This window comes from Oncorhynchus tshawytscha, linkage group LG12 (genome assembly GCF_018296145.1).
Source record: "Oncorhynchus tshawytscha isolate Ot180627B linkage group LG12, Otsh_v2.0, whole genome shotgun sequence".
NCBI lineage: Eukaryota > Metazoa > Chordata > Actinopteri > Salmoniformes > Salmonidae > Oncorhynchus > Oncorhynchus tshawytscha.
The window spans coordinates 5,803,094-5,824,793 of NC_056440.1; the positions used below are offsets into that span (position 1 = coordinate 5,803,094).

Below are 21,700 nucleotides of genomic sequence, written 5' to 3' on the forward strand. Positions count from 1 at the left end.
GTTATCTCCCCTGTAACACAATGTTATCTCCCCCTGTAACTTTCCCCTGTAACACAATGTTATCTCCCCTCTTTAACACAATGTTATCTCCCCTGTAACACAATGTTATCTCCCCCTGTAACACAATGTAACACAATGTTATCTCCCCTGTAACACAATGTTATCTCCTCCCTCTTTAACACAATGTTATCTCCCTCTTTAACACAATGTTATCTCCCCTGTAACACAATGTTATCTCCCCTGTAACACAATGCTATCTCCCCGTAACACAATGCTATCTCCCCCGTAACACAATGTTATCTCCCCACCTGTAACAATGTTATCTCCCCCATAACACAATGTTATCTCCTCCCCACCCGTGAAGTGGTTTCCCAGGTGAACCCTGTGGCCTCTCTCCCTGTCTGAGTGTACTGAAGGTGAATCTCTGTAGAGAACAGAAGGGTGCAGAGGCAGCAGATTTAACAACAAGAGATTAACACTGGTTGCTTTGTGTACATTGTCTTGGGATTGAATACGGATTTTGACCTGTTTTTCTCTCCCCCTTTTATTTCCACTCTCCCTTCTCTCCCTCTGTTCTCCCCCTGTTCTCCTCCCATCTCTCCCTTCTCTTCCCCCCTCTCCCCCTTCTCTCCCCCTCTCCTCCTCCCCTCTCCTCCTCCCCTCTTCCCTTCTCCCCCTTCTCTCCCCCTCTCCTCCCCTCTCCCCCTCTCTCCCCCTCTCCTCCTCCCCTCTTCCCCTCTCCCCTCCTCCCCTCCTCTTCCCCTCTCCCCCTCTCCTCCACCCCTCTCCCCCTTCTCTCCTCCACCCCTCTCCCCCTCTCTCCTCCTCCCCTCCTCTCCTCTCTCCTCCACCACTCTCCCCCTTCTCTCCTCCTCCCCTCTCCTCCTCCCCTCCTCCTCCCCTCTCCTCCTCCCCTCTCCTCAGTTGGCTGTGTCGTCTCATGAGAATGCCACTCCGGTCAAGCTGATCCACAACGCGGCCGGTCACCTCAACGGTCCAGCACGCACCATAGGAGCAGCTGTCATTGGATACCTGGGTAAGGGGTTAGGATACCTGGGTTAGGATACCTGGAGATGTAACTATTAATCAGGGTTGAGCCCCATCGGGCAGCCCACAATTGGACAAGCGCCGTCCGGTTTAAGGGAGGGTTGGCCAGGGGGCTTTTACTTGGCTCATCGCGCTCTAGCGACTCCTTGTGGCGAGCCGGGCGCATGCAAGCTGACTTCGGTCATCAGTTGAACAGTGTTTCCTCTGACACGTTGGTGCAGCTGACTTCCGGGTTAAGCGGGCAGTGTTTGAAGAAGTATGTGGCTTGGTAGGTCATGATTCGGAGCACGTATGTCTCGACCTGCGTCTCTCCCGACAACATTGAGGAGTTGCAGCGATGAGACAAGGTTGTAAACTAGCAATTAGGGAGAAAAATTGGGTAAAAACAACCCCATTTTTCATTTATTTGTAATAAATAAATAGAAAATACCTTTTTTGCCCCACTCTTGGTGTGCGTTTGTCCCCAAGTCTGTGGCCACCAACTACACACACACCTTACCTGTAGACTAACTCCTCCTCTCCGCTCTCTTCCAGGTGTGCGTGCGTTCGTCCCCAAGCCTGTGGCGACCAACCTGCAGTACGTGGGCGGGGCGGCGGCCATTTTGGGCCTGGTTGCCATGGCGCAGGACGTTGAGGGTCTCTACGCGGCCGTCAAGGCGATGGTGTGCGTCGTCAAGAGCAACCCGCTGGCCAGCAAGGAGATGGAGCGCATCAAAGGCTACCAGGTACAACTACACTACCCACAATGCAATATGGCCTAGTTCACACTCAAGTTTAATTTACAATATATTTTGTGGACACACCACACAATGTTTGTGTGAACATTGTTGCTGAGATAAAACTGTTGTTTCTCTACTGTACCTGTTGGCCATACTGTTGAAGAAGAAGCGTCACCTTCTGAACAGTCACAACCTGTCTGCTGTAGTTCTAGTACAACAGTAATATAACTCAGTCTAACTGTAGTATGTGTCTGTTATTCGGTCTCTAGCTGCTGGCCATGTTGTTGAAGAAAAAGCGTCACCTGCTGAACAGCCACATCCTGCACCTGACCTTTTCCCTGGTGGGAACAGTAGACAGCGGCCACGAGACCTCCATCATACCCAACACCACCGCCTTCCAGGACCTGCTCTGTGACTTCGAGGTTAGCACTAAACCAATGGGCCTCAGGGGAACTGGCTCCAGTTTTGAGCCAAAATGGCCTCTGGGAAACTGATCCAGTTTGAGCCAAAATGGTGGTTGGTGGTCCTTGGTGCAAGCCAAACACAATGGGCTTCAGGGCAACTGATCCAAAATCGAGCCAAACGTGGTCCCTGCAGACAAAATAATGTTGTTGGTTTTCTGGTGTGCTATGTTTGTAGAGGTTTTCAAATGTTCTTTCTGTCTCCCCAGGTGTGGCTCCATGCACCCTACGAACTGCACCTGTCCCTGTTCGAACACTTTATAGAGCTCCTCACTGAGTCCAGGTGAGGAATGATTAACTCCTGCTATTACCGTGAATTCAGAAAGTATTCAGACCCCGTGACTTTTTCCACATTTTTGTTACGTTACAGCCTTTTTCTAAAATTGATTTTAAAAACAAATTCCCTCATCAATCTGCACGTAATACCCCATAATGGTGAAGCGAAAACCAGGTTTTTAGAAATGTTTCCAAATGTATTAAAAATATAAAACAGATACCTTATTTACATAAGTATTCAGACCCCTTGACTTATTTACATAAGTATTCACATCCTTTGCTATGAGACTCAACATTGAGCTCAGGTGCATCCTGTTTCCATTCATCATCCTTGAGATGTTTCTACAACTTGGAGTCCACCTTGGGTATGTTCAATTGACTGGACATGATTTGGAAAGGCACACACCTGTGTACAGTTGAAGTCGGAAGTTTACATACACCTTAGTCAAATACATTTAAACTCAGTTTTTCACAATTTCTGACATTTAATCCTTTTAAAAATTCCCTGTCTTAGGTCAGATAGGATCACCACTTTATTTTAAGAATGTGAAATGTGAGAATAATAGTAGAGAGAATGATTTTATTTCTTTCATCACATTCCCAGTGGGTCAAAAGTTTACATACACTCAGTTAGTATTTGGTAGCATTGCCTTTAAATTGTTTAACTTGGGTCAAACGTTTCGGGTAGCCTTCCACAAGCTTCCCACAATAAATTGGGTGAATTTTGGCCCATTCCTCCTGACAGAGCTGGTGTAACTGAGTCAGGTTTGTAGGCCTCCTTGCTCGCAAATGATTTTTCAGTTTTGCCCACAAATGTTCTACAGGATTGAGGTCAGGGCTTTGTGGTGGCCACTCCAATACCTTGACTTTGATGTCCTTAAAACTTCTTATGGATCATTGGGACATCCGGTGGAATTGCAGAGTGCGGAATTCAAATGACAAAAATCGTAATGTTAAACATTCATCAAAATACATCATTTATAGTTTAACTTCTTGTTAATCCAGCCGCTTTGTCGGATTTCAAAAAGGCTTTACGGCGAAAGCACACCATGCGATTATCTGAGGACGGCGCCCTGCACACAAAAGCATTACATTCATTTTCCAACCGAGCAGAGGCGTCACGAAAGTCAGAAATAGCGCTAAAATAAATCACTTACCTTTTGTAGATCTTCATCTGGTTGAAATCACAAGCGTCCCAGCTACATAAAAATTGGTCCTTTTGTTCGATAAAGTCCTTACTTATATCCCAAAAAAGTCTGTTTCATTGGCTGCCTTGACTCAGTAATCCACCGGTTTCCCTCGTTCAAAATGCATACAAATGAATCCCGTAAGTTACCAATAAACTTATTCCAAACATATCAAACAACGTATTTATAATCAATCCTCAGGTACCCTAATATGTAAATAAACGATACAATTTAAGACGGAGAATACCGGAGATAAATAACAAAGTACGCACCCTCACCGGAACGCACAACAAACACTACAGCCAAAATGGGAGCCACTTACTAAAACTACAAATTCTGTCTTATAAAATAATAAAAAAACTAGCCTGAAACTCTTTCTAAAGACTGTTGGCATCTAGTGGAAGCCCTAGGAACTGCAATCTGGAAGGTTTTTCTTTTACATCTCTGGAGAGACTTGAAAATAGCTGTGCAGCGACGCTCCCCATCCAACCTGACAGAGCTTGAGAGGATCTGCAGAGAGGAATGGGAGAAACTCCCTAAATACAGTGGTGCCAAGCTTGTAGCATCATATCCAAGAAGACTCGAGGCTGTAATCGCTGCCGAAGGTGCTTTAACACAGTACTGAGTAAAGGGTCTGAATACTTATGGAAATGTTATATTTCAGTTAATAGTGACACTATAATCTTAATCACCTGGGGTTTATGAGAAACAAAGACACAGGAAGACCATGTTTCCTGTGTTATATATTAACCAACTGTCTGTCTGTCCTCTTCTCCCCCATCACAGTGAGGCAGCGAAGAACGCTAAGTTGTTACGAGAGTTCCAGCTGATTCCCAAGCTGCTGTTAACCCTGAGAGACACGTCTCTGTCTCAGCCCACCATCTCTGCTATCAGCAACGTTTTGAGTCTGCTACTGCAAGGGTTCCCCAACCCATATGACCTGCTACGGTAATAACACTCTACACTTTCCCCAACCCATACAACCTGCTACGGTAATAACACACTACACTTTCCCCAACCCATATGACCTGCTACGGTAATAACACACTACACTTTCCCCAACCCATATGACCTGCTACGGTAATAACACACTACACTTTCCCCAACCCATATGACCTGCTCCGGTAATAACACTCAACCCATATGACCTGCTACGGTAATAACACACTACACTTTCCCCAACCCATATGACCTGCTACGGTAATAACACTCAACCCATATGACCTGCTACGGTAATAACACTCAACCCATATGACCTGCTACGGTAATAACACTCAACCCATATGACCTGCTACGGTAATAACACTCAACCCATATGACCTGCTACGGTAATAACACTCAACCCATATGACCTGCTACGGTAATAACACTCAACCCATATGACCTGCTACGGTAATAACACACTCTACACTGTCCCCAACCCATACAACCTGCTACGGTAATAACACTCAACCCATATGACCTGCTACGGTAATAACACTCTACACTGTCCCCAACCCATATGACCTGCTACGGTAATACCACTCAACCCATATGACCTGCTACGGTAATAACACTCTACACTTTCCCCAACCCATACAACCTGCTACGGTAAGACGTCAGAGAGGTGGACCAGTAGTCAGAAGGTTGCTGGTTCAAGTCCCGTGCCAGGCAATGAATGTGTGAATTAAACTTGCTACTGGTGGGCTGCTGGTCTCCCCAGCCCTTGCAACTGCCTACAAATCCCTTCACGAGAACATACTGTATATACCCATGTAGCTCATGTGTCTGTCTGTTTTATGGTATGTTTGATAGGTTTGGCCAGTTCATCTCATCCACCCTGCCAACCTTTGCTGTGTGTGAGAAGTTTGTAGTGATGGAGGTCAACAACGAGGAGAAGATAGATGGAGGTAACACACACACTAATTTAGAGATTATTGTCACTAACTACCATGGAGATTATTGTCACTAACTAGCATAGAGATTATTGTCGCTAACTAGCATAGAGATTATTGTCACTAACTACCATGGAGATTATTGTCACTAACTACCATAGAGATTATTGTCACTAACTACCATAGAGATTATTGTCGCTAACTAGCATAGAGATTATTGTCGCTAACTAGCATAGAGATTATTGTCGCTAACTAGCATAGAGATTATTGTCGCTAACTAGCATAGAGATTATTGTCACTAACTAGTATAGAGATTGTCACTAACTAGTATAGAGATTATTGTCACTAACTAGCATAGATATTGTCACCAACGAGCATAGAGATGATTGTCACCAACGAGCATAGAGATGATTGTCACTAACTAGTATAGAGATTATTGTCACTAACTAGTATAGAGATTATTGTCACTATTTCACATAGAGATTGCCACTAATTCAATATAGAGATTGTCAGTAACTAGTATAGAGATTACTGTCACTAATTTGCATAAAGATTATTGTCTTTAACTACTATACAGATTATAGTCACTCATTTTCAGAGAGTGTCACTAACTAGTATAGAAATTGTCACTAATTTACATAGATATTGTCTCTAACTAGCATAGAGATTGTCACTAATTTACATAGAGGTTATTGTCTTTAACTACTGTAGAGATTATAGTCATTAATTTGCAGATATTATTGTCACTAACTAGTATAGAGAGTATTGTCTCTAATTTACAGAGATTATTGTCACTAACTAGCATAGAGATGGTTGTCACTAATTTAAATATAGATTGTCACTAACTAGCATTGAGATTGTTGTCACTAAATTCCGTAGAGATTATTGTCACTAACTAGTATAGAGATTGTCACTAACTAGCATAGAGATGGTTGTCACTAATTTACATATAGATTGTCACTAACTAGCATAGATATTGTTGTCACTAACTAGCATAGATATTATTGTCACTAACTAGCATATATATTATTGTCACTAACTAGCAGAGATTATTGTCACTAATTTACATATAGTTTGTCACTAATTTACATATATATTATTGTCACTAACTAATATAGAGATGCTTGTAACTCATTTACATATAGTTTATTGTCACCAACTAGCATAGATATTGTCACCAACTAGCATAGAGATTGTCACCAACTAGCATAGAGATGACTAATTTACCTAGCGATTATTGTCACTGATTTACATTGAGATTATTGCCACTAACTGGTATAGAGATTGTCACTAACTAGCATAGAGATTATTGTCACCAACTAGCATAGATATTGTCACCAACTAGCATAGATATTATTGTCACCAACTAGCATAGATATTGTCACCAACTAGCATAGAGATGACTAATTTACCTAGTGATTATTGTCACTGATTTACATTGAGATTATTGCCACTAACTAGTATAGAGATTATTGTCACTAACTAGCATAGAGATTATTGTCACAAAGTAGCATAGAGATTATTGTCACTAACTAGCATAGAGATTATTGTCACAAAGTAGCATAGAGATTATTTTCACTAACTAGCATAGAGATTATTGTCACTAACTAGCATAGAGATTATTGTCACTAACTAGCATAGAGATTATTGTCACTAACTAGCATAGAGATTATTGTCACTAACTAGCATATAGATTATTGTCACTAACTAGCATAGAGATTATTGTCACTAACTAGCATATAGATTATTGTCACTAACTAGCATAGAGATTGTCACAAATTTACATACAGATTTTTGTACAATGCCAAAACTATGCTGTTCTTTTCCTTTTTTGTTGATTCTAAATCGCATTAATAATTTTTTTTTCCATCACTTAATTTGTGTTTTAAGTGATGAAGACCTTGGGGGTCTCCTCAGTTTTCAGTACAGTAATATTATTGTAGTAATAGTAGTGGTAATATTGTCTATTGTGTTCCAGGTAATGATGAAGACCTTGGGGGTCTCCTCTCAGTTTTCAGTACAGTAATATTATTGTAGTAATAGTAGTGGTAATATTGTCTATTGTGTTCCAGGTAATGATGAAGACCTTGGGGGTCTTCTGTCGGCCAACCTGATCCTGTTGAGGAACAGACTGCTAGACATCCTTCTCAAACTGCTCTTCACCACCAAGGAGAAATGCGCCGTCAACGCACAGTACGTCACAGTGTGTGTGTGTGCGCGTGTGTGTGTGTGTGTGTGTGCGCGTGTGTGTGTGTGTGCGCGTGTGTGTGTGTGTGTGCGCGTGTGTGTGTGTGTGTGCGCGTGTGTAACTGCGTCACAGAGTTTTTAAAATCCTGAAGTATCCCTTTAAATCCTCTGTAGCCTCTCTGAACCTGTAGAGAAACACACCTGTCTAAACAGCCCGACCTCTCCCAGCTTTTGGGAACACTTGCGAAACAGACAAAAACAGACCACACCAGGGTTTGACAAGTCAATGAGAGAAGTGAAGAATTCTCCCCTAGTTAATATTCTCCAAATGGAAAGACGCCACCGAGACTGGAGACGACGTCTTCACTAGTTTTAACATGTTATTACTCCAACCTTGTGAAAGTGACAAACTGATATGTTTTCATTTAAAAAAAATATATATATATAAAAATCTATATATTGATATTGAAAGGACTGCCTTTTTTATTTTTTTTTACGTACGTAGTTCGGCGCGAGATGACTGTTAGACCCGATTTTACGTGTTTCTACGCATTAATTTAGCTACGCAAACGGCGCCATGACATCACCTACAACTGGGATTTCTATTGGAGAAGCAGTTTCTGCCCCTCTTCATACTGTACAGCCTTTGACTGTGTTGTGTGTTGCCTGACTGCTCTCTGTCCCCCCCCTACAGGGCATATGAGGAGTTGGTGCGTACCCTGGGCTTCGACTGTGTTGTGTGTAGCCTGATTGCTCTCTGTCCCCCCCTACAGGGTATGTGAGGAGTTGGTGCGTACCCTGGGCTTCGACTGTGTTGTGTGTAGCCTGATTGCTCTCTGTCCCCCTACAGGGTATGTGAGGAGTTGGTGCGTACCCTGGGCTTTGACTGTGTTGTGTGTAGCCTGATTGCTCTTTGTCCCCCTACAGGGCATGTGAGGAGTTGGTGCGTACCCTGGGCTTTGACTGTGTTGTGTGTAGCCTGACTGCTCTCTGTCCCCCTACAGGGCATGTGAGGAGTTGGTGCGTACCCTGGGCTTTGACTGTGTTGTGTGTAGCCTGACTGCTCTCTGTCCCCCTACAGGGCATATGAGGAGTTGGTGCGTACCCTTGGCTTCGACTGTGTTGTGTGTAGCCTGACTGCTCTCTGTCCCCCCTACAGGGCATATGAGGAGTTGGTGCGTACCCTGGGCTTCGACTGTGTTGTGTGTAGCCTGGCTGCTCTCTGTCCCCCTACAGGGCATGTGAGGAGTTGGTGCGTACCCTGGGCTTCGACTGTGTTGTGTGTAGCCTGACTGCTCTCTGTCCCCCCCTACAGGGCATGTGAGGAGTTGGTGCGTACCCTGGGCTTCGACTGGTTGTTGATGTTCACGGAGGAGCACCTCCACTCCAGCAGTGTAACAGCAGCTCTGTGGATCCTGGTGGTTCTCCTCAGTAACCAGCCCATACTGACCAGGTCTTTGATCCTTTAATAAAAAAATACATATATACACTACCAGTCAAAAGTTGGACACATCTACTAATTCAAAGGGGTTTTCTTTATGTTTACTATTCTGTACATTGTAGAATAATAGTGAAGACATCAACACTATCGAAATAACACATATGGAATCATGTAGTAACCAAAAAAGTGTTAACCAAATGAAAATAGATTTTAGATTCTTCAAATTAGCCACCATTTGCCTTGATGACAGCTTTGCACACTCTTGGCATTCTCTCAACCAGCTTCATGAGGTAGTCACCTGGAATGCATTTCAATTAACAGGTGTGACTTGTTAAAAGTTAATTTGTGGAATTTCTTTCCTTCTTAATGTGCTTGAGCCAATCAGTTGTGGTGTGACAAGGTAGGGGTGGTATACAGAAGATAGCCCTATTTGGTAAAAGACCAAGTCCATATTATGGCAAGAACAGCTCAAATAAGCAAAGAGAAACTACAGTCCATCATTACTTTAAGACATGAAGGTCAGACAATACAGAAAATGTCAAGAACTTTGAAAAGTTTGAAAGTGCAGTCACAAAAACCATCAAGCGCTATGATGAAACTGGCTCTCATGAGGACCGCCACAGGAAAGGAAGACCCAGAGTTACCTCTGCTGCAGAGGATAAGTTCATTAGAGTTACCTGGCTCTCATGACAACCGACACAGGAAAGGAAGACCCAGAGTTACCTCTGCTGCAGAGGATAAGTTCATTAGAGTTACCTGGCTCTCATGACAACCGACACAGGAAAGGAAGACCCAGAGTTACCTCTGCTGCAGAGGATAAGTTCATTAGAGTTACCTGTCTCTCATGAGGACTGCCACAGGAAAGGAAGACCCAGAGTTACCTCTGCTGCAGAGGATAAGTTCATTAGAGTTACCAGCCTCAGAAATTGCAGCACAAATAAATGCTTCACAGAGTTCAAGTAACAGACACATCTCAACATCAACTGTTCAGAGGAGACTGTGTGAATCAGGCCTTCATGGTCGAATTGAAACCACTACTAAAGGACACCAATAATAAGAAGAGACTTGCTTGGGCAAGAAACACGAGCAATGAACATTAGACTGGTGGAAATCTGTCCTTTGGTCTGATTAGTCCAAATGTTAGATTTTTGGTTCCAATTTTTGGTCTTTGTGAGACGCAGAGTAGGTGAACGGATGATCTCCGCATCTGTGGTTCCCACCGTGAAGCATGGAGGAGGAGGTGTGGGGGTGCTTTGCTGGTGGCACTCTCAGAGATTTATTTAGAGTTCAAGGCACACTTAACCAGCATGGCTACCACAGCATTCTGCAGCGATACGCCATCCCATCCGTTAGTGGGACTATCCTTTGTTTCTCAACAGGAAAATGTCCCAACACACTGATAAAAAGAGTGTGCAACGTTGTCATCAAGGCAAAGGGTGGCTACTTTGAAGAATCTGAAATATATTTTGATTTGATTAACACTTTTTTGGTTACGACATGATTCCATATGTGTTATTTCATAGTTTCAAATAAAATCAAAGAAATCTAATTTTATTTGTCACATGCGCCGAATACAACAGGTAGGATAGTCCGACTAAGAGATGGGATGGCGTATACCAGGCGACCTTACAGTGAAATGCTTACTTACAAGCACTTAACCAACAATGCAGATTTAAGAAAACACCAAAATTATATAGAAATATAACAAATCATTTAGAAGCAACAATAAAATAACAGTAGGGAGGCTATATACAGGGTGTTACGGTACAGAATAAATGTGCGGAGGCTATATACAGGGTGTTACGGTACAGAGTCAATGTGGAGGCTATATACAGGGGGTACTGGTACAGAGTCAATGTGGAGGCTATATACAGGGGGTACCCATACAGAGTCAATGTGGAGGCAATATACAGGGGGTACCGGTACAGAGTCAATGTGGAGGCTATATACAGGGGGTACCGGTACAGAGTCAATGTGGAGGCTATATACAGGGGGTACCGGTACAGAGTCATTGTGGAGGCTATATACAGGGGGTACCGGTACAGAATCAATGGGAGGAGGCTATATACAGTGAGTACCAGTACAGAGTCAATGTCCGGTTAGTCGAGGTAATTGAGGTAATATGTACATGTAGGTAAAGTGACTATGCATAGATAATAAACAGAGAGTAGCAGCAGTGTAAAAATGTGGGGTGGGGTGGGTACAATGCAAATAGTCTGGGAAGCCATTTGATTAGATGTTCAGGAGTCTTATATCTTGGGGGTAGAAGCTATTCAGAAGCCTTTTGACCTAGACTTGGCACTCTGGTACCGGTTGCCGTGTGTTAACAGAGAGAACAGTCTATGACTAGGGTGGCTGGAGTCCTTGGCAATTTTTTGGCCCTTCTTCTGACACTGCCTGGTATAGAGGTCCTGGATGGCAGGAAGCTTGGCCCCAGTGATGTACTGGGCCGTACGCACTACCCTCTGTAGTTCCTTGCGTTCGGAGGCCGAGCAGTTGCCATACCAAGCAGTGTTGCAACCGGTCAAGATGCTCTTGATGGTGCAGCTGTAGAACCTTTTGAGGATCTGTGGACCCATGCCAAATCTTTTCAATCTCCTGAATAGGTGTTGTCGTGCCCTCTTCACGACTGCCGTGGTGTGTTTGGACCATGATAATTTGTTGGTGATGTGGACACCAAGGAACTTGAATCTCTCAACCTGCTCCACTACAGCCCCGTCGATGAGAATGGGGGTGTGCTCGGTCCTCCTTTTTCTGTATTCCACAATCATCTTGTTTGTCTTGATCACATTGAGGGAGAGAATGTTGTCCTTGAACCACACTGCCAGGTCTCTGACCTCCTCCTTATAGGCGGTCACATCATTGTCAGTGATCAGGCCTTCCACTGTTGTGTCGTCGGCAAACTTAATGATGGTGTTGGAGTCGTGCCTGGCCGTGCGGTCATGAGTGAACAGGGAATACAGGAGGGGACTGAGCATGCACCCCTGAGGGGCCCCCGTGTTGAGGATCAGCGTGGCAAATGGGTTACCTACACTTACCACCTGGGGGTGGCCCGTCAGGAAGTCCAGGATCCATTTGCAGAGGGAGGTGTTTTGTCCCAGGGTCCTTAGCTTAGTGATAATGTCTTCACTATTATTCTACAATGTAGAAAATAGTAAAAAAAACACAAAAAAAACCTTGAATGAGTAGGTGTCCAAACTTTTGACTCGTACTGTATTTAGATTGAATATTAACAACGATTGTCACGTACATGATCTGTCAAAAATATTACATTTCACATTGTCAGGAATTCCCCTGATCATCCATATCATGATTTTACGTTTATTTGACCTGCCCAGGTTCAAAGAGGGACTGACCGGAGGCGAATGGCTGGACCACACTGACTCTGTCCTCACCAACAAGATTGGCACCGTGATGGGTGAGTAGAGTGACGTGTGTGTGTGTGTGTTGGATTTTGTGTAGGTGAGTCAATGTATAGATACAAGTTTTAAAAACCCAACATAATATAACTGTTTACTGTGCAGGATATAGAATGTACCATAATATAATATAGATATAGAATGTACCATAATATAGATATAGAATGTACCATAATATAATATAGATATAGAATGTACCATAATATAGATATAGAATGTACCATAATATAATATAGATATAGAATGTACCATAATATTATATAGATATAGAATGTACCATAATATAGATATAGAATGTACCATAATATAATATAGATATAGAATGTACCATAATATAATATAGATATAGAATGTACCATAATATAATATAGATATAAAATGTACCATAATATTATATAGATATAGAATGTACCATAATATAGATATAGAATGTACCATAATATAATATAGATATAGAATGTACCATAATATAGATATAGAATGTACCATAATATTATATAGATATAGAATGTACCATAATATAGATATAGAATGTACCATAATATAGATATAGAATGTACCATAATATAATATAGATATAGAATGTACCATAATATAATATAGATATAGAATGTACCATAATATAATATAGATATAGAATGTACCATAATAGTATATAGATATAGAATGTACCATAATATAGATATAGAATGTACCATAATATAATATAGATATAGAATGTACCATAATATTATATAGATATAGAATGTACCATAATATAATATAGATATAGAATGTACCATAATATAATATAGATATAGAATGTACCATAATATTATATAGATATAGAATGTACCATAATATAATATAGATATAGAATGTACCATAATATAATATAGATATAGAATGTACCATAATATTATATAGATATAGAATGTACCATAATATTATATAGATATAGAATGTACCATACTATAATATAGATATAGAATGTACCCTAATATTATATAGATATAGAATGTGCCATAATATTATGTAGGTATAGAATGTACCATAATATAGATATAGAATGTACCATAATATAATATAGATATAGAATGTACCATAATATAGATATAGAATGTACCATAATATTATATAGATATAGAATGTACCATAATATAATATAGATATAGAATGTACCATAATATAATATAGATATAGAATGTACCATAATATAGATATAGAATGTACCATAATATAATATAGATATAGAATGTACCATAATATTATATAGATATAGAATGTACCATAATATAGATATAGAATGTACCATAATATAGATATAGAATGTACCATAATATTATATAGATATAGAATGTACCATAATATAGATATAGAATGTACCATAATATAATATAGATATAGAATGTACCATAATATAATATAGATATAGAATGTACCATAATATTATATAGATATAGAATGTACCATAATATAGATATAGAATGTACCATAATATAGATATAGAATGTAGCATAATATAGATATAGAATGTAGCATAATATAGATATAGAATGTACCCTAATATTATATAGATATAGAATGTACCATAATATAGATATAGAATGTAGCATAATATAGATATAGAATGTACCATAATATTATATAGATATAGAATGTACCATAATATAGATATAGAATGTACCATAATATTATATAGATATAGAATGTACCATAATATAGATATAGAATGTAGCATAATATAGATATAGAATGTACCATAATATTATATAGATATAGAATGTACCATAATATAGATATAGAATGTACCATACTATAATATAGATATAGAATGTACCCTAATATTATATAGATATAGAATGTGCCATAATATTATGTAGGTATAGAATGTACCATAATATAGGTGTAGAATGTACCATGATATAATATAGATATAGCATGTACCATCATATAATATAGATATAGAATGTACCATAATATTATATAGATATAGAATGTACCATTATATTATATAGATATAGAATGTACTATTATATTATATATATATAGAATGTACCATAATAGAATAGAACTGTTTACTGTGCAGGATATAGAATGTACCATAATAGAATAGAACTGTTTACTGTGCAGGATATAGAATGTGCCATAATAGAATAGAACTGTTTACTGTGCAGGATATAGAATGTGCCATAATAGAATAGAACTGTTTACTGTGCAGGATATAGAATGTGCCATAATAGAATAGAACTGTTTACTGTGCAGGATATAGAATGTGCCATAATAGAATAGAACTGTTTACTGTGCAGGATATAGAATGTGCCATAATAGAATAGAACTGTTTACTGTGCAGGATATAGAATGTGCCATAATAGAATAGAACTGTTTACTGTGCAGGATATAGAATGTGCCATAATAGAATAGAACTGTTTACTGTGCAGGATATAGAATGTACCATAATAGAATAGAACTGTTTACTGTGCAGGATATAGAATGTACCATAATAGAATAGAACTGTTTACTGTGCAGGATATAGAATGTGCCATAATAGAATAGAACTGTTTACTGGACATAGAATGTGACATGCTGCCCCTCTCAGCCCCTTGCCCATTCGTCATTACCTTTGGATGAGGATGGCTTTTGATGCTTCTTTGTTTGTTTATAATGTCTATCTTGAAACAGGTCTCTCTTCCAAAAGAGATTTTATCTCAATGAAACTAACCTGTGTAACTAAAGGTAAAACTCTGAATAGAATAGAATACTTTAATATCCCATAGTTCACTTCAATATTCTGTCTGCTCTGCAACAAAGTACAGGCATACCCACATGTGCTTCGACCCAGCTTGCATAGAAAGGGAAAAGTACAGGCATAGTTAGCACACATCAATGGCGGTTTCCTAACTGTTAGCTAGTTGTAGTCTATTGTAAGAATAGGGATGTGAGTCTTCCTGCTTTTCTGACATTTATCCTCTATTCAAATAACTGGCCTATCCCCTATCTAAAATCCAAATGTATTACATTTTTCCCCCTGAAGTTTTCCTGATCACAACCCTGATTTGCAGTTTCCCCAACCTCGTCTCCCTCTCCTCTCTCCTCCTCAGGCTTCAACGTGGGCCGCAGCGCCGGCGGTCGCTCCACGCTACGGGAGATCAACCGAGACGCCTGCCATTTCCCAGGGTTTCCTGTTCTGCAGACGCTGCTGCCGAAACACACCAACGTCCCCGAGCTCTACTTCCTGCTGATGGCCCTGTTCCTGCAACAACCCGTCACAGAGCTGCCGGACAGCCTCCAGGTACATGTTAGTACACAACTTTTTATCATTACTTCTTACTAAAAACCTCTTTTCCATACTGTACTAGCTAGTGTTTCCTCTAGTTAAAACCTATTTTCCATACTGTACCAGCTAGTGTTACCTCTAGTTAAAACCTCTTTTCCATACTGTACTAGCTAGTGTTTCCTCTAGTTAAAACCTCTTTTCCATACTGTACTAGCTAGTGTTACCTCTAGTTAAAACCTCTTTTCCATACTGTACCAGCTAGTGTTTCCCATAGATTTGTTTTGAGGTTACTGTGTCCATGTTAGTAAACAAACCATTTTCGTTCTTATCTATAATTTTATTGTAAAACCTCATTTATGTCGTACTATCTAGCCAGTGTTTCCCCTTAGTTAGTTTGTTTCCAGGTGGGGCACCTCAGGTAGCTCTGCCCAAAATTAACAATCTATGATCTCATTAGTTACTTAGTACAATTATAACAATACCTTTGACAGTAATTTAGCCGTATAGTATTAGTCTAATATTGTTTTGTAATATATATATATATATATATATATATATATATATATATATATATATATATATATATATATATAACAGTAGTCCAGGTGTGTCAAAACTAGGGCCTGTAGGACCTGCCTTGTTGATAGTGTTGTTCAGAAGGCAGAGCATTGCTTTATTATAGACAGACTTCTCCCCATCTTAGCTACTGTTGTATCAATATGTTTTGACCATGACAGTTTACAAGTTTAGTCACCTCAACCTGCTCAATTTTCACATTATTTATTGAAATATTTAGTTGAGGCTTAGGTTTTAGTGAATGATTTGTCCCAAATACCATGCTTTTAGTTTTTGAAATATTTAGGACTAACTTATTCCTTGCCACCCATTCTGAAACTAACTGCGGATATTTAAGTCTTGAAGTCATTTCAGTCGCTGTGGTAGCTGACGTCTATAGTGTTGAGTCATCCACATACATAGACACTCTGGCTTTACTCAAAGCCAGTGGCATGTCATTAGTAAAAATTGAAAAAAGTGAGGGGCCTAGACAGCTGCCCTGGGGAATTCCTGATTCTACCTGGATTATGTTGGAGAGGCTTCCATTAAAGAACACCCTCTGTGTTCTGTTAGACAGGTAACTCTTTATCCACAATATAGCAGAGGGTGTAAAGCCAGAACACATACGCTTTTACAGCAGCAGACTATGATCGAAAATGTCAAAAGCCACATTGAAGTCTAGCAAAACATCCCCCACAATATTTTTATCATCAGCTTCTCTCAGCCAGTCATCAGTCATTTGTGTATGTGCTGTGCTTGTTGAATGTCCAATTTGTTTACTTTAAAATAGCATTTTATCTTGTCAAATAAATGCAGATCCTAATGTATGGATTTCACAAGATCCAGAGCATCCCATGCCGTGTGTAGCTAATGCCTGCCCATAACATAACCCCACTGCCACCACGGTGCACATTGTTCACAACATTGATATCAGCAAACCGCGCACCCACACAACGCCATACAACGCTGTCTGCCATCTGCCCGGATCACACTTCTCCAGCATGCCAGGGGCCATCGAAGGTGAGCATTAGCACGCAGATGAGCTTCCCTGGGAAGATTTTGTGACAGTTTTTGCCGAAATTCTTCAGTTGTGCAAACCCACAGTTTCATCAGCTTGTCTGGGTGGTTTGTCTCAGACCCTGCCGCAGGTGATTAAGCCAGATGTGGAGGTCCTGGGCTTGTGTGGTTACACATGATATGCGATTGTGAGGCAGATTGGATGTACTGTCAAATTGTCTAAAACAATGTTGGAGGCGGCTTATGATAGAGAAATTAACATTAAATTCTCTGGCAACAGCTCTGGTAGATATTTCTGCAGTCAGCATGCCAATTGCGTGTTATCTATGGCGTTGTGTTGATGGAGGACTGTGGTAACACTGATGATGAACCTGGAGGACTGTGGGACATGGTCAAAGGCTTTATTAGGTCACACTCTACCTTGTTGTCATCCAATTTAAACCAATCAACCAACACAACACTACAGAATAAGAAGACCAATTATGACAACTTGAAACGTCTCTCCACAAGCTATCCTTGATCGGCAGATTATCAGAAAATAAATTAATTTATCTATTTTATTTATTTATCATTTATTTATTAACATGTAAACACCAGGCAGAAACTCTCATCCACATAGCATGCTTCTTTTTAAAATTTTCATAGGGCTCATTCAAGCCAATCTATTAGCTCAATAAATGATCTATTAGCCAAAAAAACAAAAAAACATTTCAAATATAACTTCCATTAAATCAATGGATGGTACCATACACTGACCCGTTATTAATCAATTCAAAACTCTGGGATTTCTATGGTCATTTGTCTAGATCTGAGATCTATGCCAACCTGCAACGCTTGAGCCCCCTTATCACTCTGATGGAACTAAAATAATCCATACAAACAATGATCCCTGGGGTTTGTTGGAAACCTCCAGAGTTCTTTCTATCCTTATGGACAATTTTTTACATCAACTGATTCTAGACATGATTCAATAGAGACGTGAACACTGATATCATTTCCTTAATATTGAAAAAAGATAAGGACCAGAATGTGGGAATGATCTCCCCCCCCATTATCGATTTTTGAACGCTGATATCAAATTCTTATGCGAAGATTCTCCCCTCGTCTTCTTCAACGTTCTTGTTACTTATTAGTCACAGACTGGTTTTTATCAAAACCAGACTTGCAACGGATAACATCCTCAGTCTGCACCATATTACCGATGGGTCCATGAATACTGACTCACCGTCGGCCATATTGCCATCGGACGTAGAAAAAGCCATTGATCGCTTAGAGCGGCTATATTTATGTTCTACGCTGTATGGACATTGGGGAACAATTCATATCCACTGGTTTAAGAGCTTTATGCCATTCCTTATGCCGTGGTACAATCTGGCAAAATATGCTCATGCCAATTTACCATAGGCAGTCTAATGCTTGTTGTTCTCCCTGGAACCTCCTGCGCAGGCTGTCTGCCCAATCACAACATCATGAGCTTGCCTAGGTGATTTTAAATAAATAAATGAGCCCATTTTACTGTACTTGGCACAGACCACCACATATCTCTGTATGCAGATTGATGTACTGCGCTACGTGGGCACCTGAGTCGTTACCAGTCTTTTTGTTTAGAACTACAGCTGTGTATCTGGATATAAAATCAACACAGGACGAAATCTGCTCTATTGTCCCTGAACGAGCCGCCCCCTCAACATCCCTAGAGTATACCATTTCTGCTGCCTGGGATATATACATTTATCCTTTTGCAATCTATAGTCAAAAAACAAGTTCAAACCCATCTTAAGAAGCATAGACTGTGATGCAGAAAGATGGGGAGCAAGTACCTCAACATTTTTCCAGTCTCAATAATTAAAATGAATATGTTGCCAGAATCAACTTTTATATATATTATATTATATTATATTTTATTTATATTTTATAGTTCAATGATGCCTCTTTCACCACCAGGCCACGTTCTTTACTTGCTAAATAGGAAACGCCTTTGTATTACATTTTCTACACTTCAAATCTATTTTGGGGTTTTCCTCTTGGTTACATACTGAAACAGCTGTGTCCTGGAGGAAAAGCGAGATCCCCTCACAGACTCTAAGACGTAATTTTTGGCGCCCCCTGGAGCAGAAACGAGTTCCCCCTCACAGACTCCAAGACATAATTGGTATCACACTCAAACACTGCAAACTCTAATTCGGCCCTATCACCTCACAATTTATCTCAGTCTGATGCCTGGTTGGTAAACAAACCAATCTCACCATCCTCACCTTCCTTTAGTTCACAACCATGCTGTCCACCTAGGTGTCCACATTATTATCAACTAGAATGGGTTACTAATATGACTGGGATTATGCTTTTGGCTGCTGGACAATAAGATAATATTGATTTGAAAACCAATGGTGTATTAAGTGTGTAAATTAATTCCCTCAACATTTCTATGGTCGTATTTTGTCAAGGGTTGGCTAAGCTAGGGTTGGCTAGGGTTGGCTAGGGTTGGCTAGGGTTGGCTAGGCTAGGGTTGGCTAGGCTAGGGTTGGCTGGGCTAAGCTAGGGTTGGCTAGGCTAGGGTTGGCTAGGGTTGGCTAGGCTAGGGTTGGTTATGCTAGGGTTGGTTAGGCTAGGGTTGGTTAGGGTTGGCTAGGCTAAGGTTGGCTAGGGTCGGCTAGGCTACTTTGAAACAAGTTAAGAAATGCTTCATAAAAATGTATAAAACGTCCAGGTTTTAATCAGTTATGTTTATAGTTAAATAGTTTCAAAATGCTCAACACCTCTTCTCAGATTCAAGGTGGGTAGGGTGTTCAACAGGCACTGTCCGTCACTCTCCGGTCATGTGATCATTTGGACATGAGGCTTTAGCCAATCACATACACTTGACATTTAGGCTTTTTTAAATATATGTACATGAAAAATAGATTAGAATATTATTCAAATTGGGTCTTTCTGATCCAATTCTGATTGGAGTAATTGTTTGATATTGTGATATAAAAAATAAAAATAAACTTGAATTTATATTCTTCTTGTCTCGGACAAGAGGACAGCGTTAAGGTGTAACCCTGCTGAGTGTTACCCCAGCCTCTGTGTTCTGTGTTTTGTGTTAGTTTGACCTGGACTCTATCTGGACCTTTATCTTTGGGGTCCCTGCTTCCAGCGCCACCATAGTGGGATCCATCCACAGTGTCTGCACCGAGGCTGGCTTCCTGTTACTGGGGATGCTGAGGAGCATGCTCAACCTGGTGAGAGGAGGAAGAGGAGAGAAAGATTGAGGGAAGGATAGAGGAGATGAGGAGGAGAGAGAAAGGAGGACAAACCCAATCCTTTTTCCATGTAGACGAGCTACTAGATTCACTTCTCCAACCAGATGACGTTCTGTCTATGGGATAGTTCTGTCTATGGGATAGTTCTGTCTATGGGATAGTTCTGTCTATGGGATAGTTCTGTCTATGGGATAGTTCTGTCTATGGGATAGTTCTATCTATGGGATAGTTCTGTCTATGGGATAGTTCTGTCTATGGGATAGTTCTGTCTATGGGATAGTTCTGTCTATGGGATAGTTCTGTCTATGGGATAGTTCTGTCTATGGATAGAGAAAGATATGGGATAGTTCTGTCTATGGGATAGTTCTGTCTATGGGATAGTTCTGTCTATGGGATAGTTCTGTCTATGGGATAGTTCTGTCTATGGGATAGTTCTGTCTATGGATAGAAAAGATATGGGATAGTTCTGTCTATGGGATAGTTCTGTCTATGGGATAGTTCTGTCTATGGATAGAGAAAGATATGGGATAGTTCTGTCTATGGGATAGTTCTGTCTATGGGATAGTTCTGTCTATGGGATAGTTCTGTCTATGGATAGAGAAAGATATGGGATAGTTCTATCTATGGGATAGTTCTGTCTATGGGATAGTTCTGTCTATGGGATAGTTCTGTCTATGGGATAGTTCTGTCTATGGATAGAGAAAGATATGGGATAGTTCTGTCTATGGATAGAGAAAGATACGGGATAGTTCTGTCTATGGACAGAGAAAGATATGGGATAGTTCTGTCTATGGATAGTTCTGTCTATGGATAGAGAAAGATATGGGATAGTTCTGTCTATGGGATAGTTCTGTCTATGGGATAGTTCTGTCTATGGATAGTTCTGTCTATGGGATAGTTCTGTCTATGGGATAGTTCTGTCTATGGGATAGTTCTGTCTATGGGATAGTTCTGTCTATGGATAGAGAAAGATACGGGATAGTTCTGTCTATGGGATAGTTCTGTCTATGGGATAGTTC

General features: G+C 40.4%; 1 protein-coding gene across 1 annotated transcript in view; it reads left to right on the forward strand.

Annotated features, from left to right (window-relative positions):
* The window catches only part of wdfy3 (WD repeat and FYVE domain containing 3), a 136,071-nt gene that overhangs the window by 38,861 nt on the left and 75,510 nt on the right, over nt 1–21,700 (forward strand). The window contains exons 7-17 of the mRNA XM_042331149.1: nt 925–1,036; nt 1,582–1,772; nt 2,036–2,188; nt 2,437–2,510; nt 4,477–4,638; nt 5,485–5,579; nt 7,637–7,757; nt 9,067–9,204; nt 12,531–12,610; nt 15,692–15,888; nt 20,526–20,660. Coding sequence (XP_042187083.1) covers nt 925–1,036; nt 1,582–1,772; nt 2,036–2,188; nt 2,437–2,510; nt 4,477–4,638; nt 5,485–5,579; nt 7,637–7,757; nt 9,067–9,204; nt 12,531–12,610; nt 15,692–15,888; nt 20,526–20,660 — 1,458 coding nt within the window. The remainder of the gene's footprint in view (nt 1–924; nt 1,037–1,581; nt 1,773–2,035; nt 2,189–2,436; nt 2,511–4,476; nt 4,639–5,484; nt 5,580–7,636; nt 7,758–9,066; nt 9,205–12,530; nt 12,611–15,691; nt 15,889–20,525; nt 20,661–21,700) is intronic.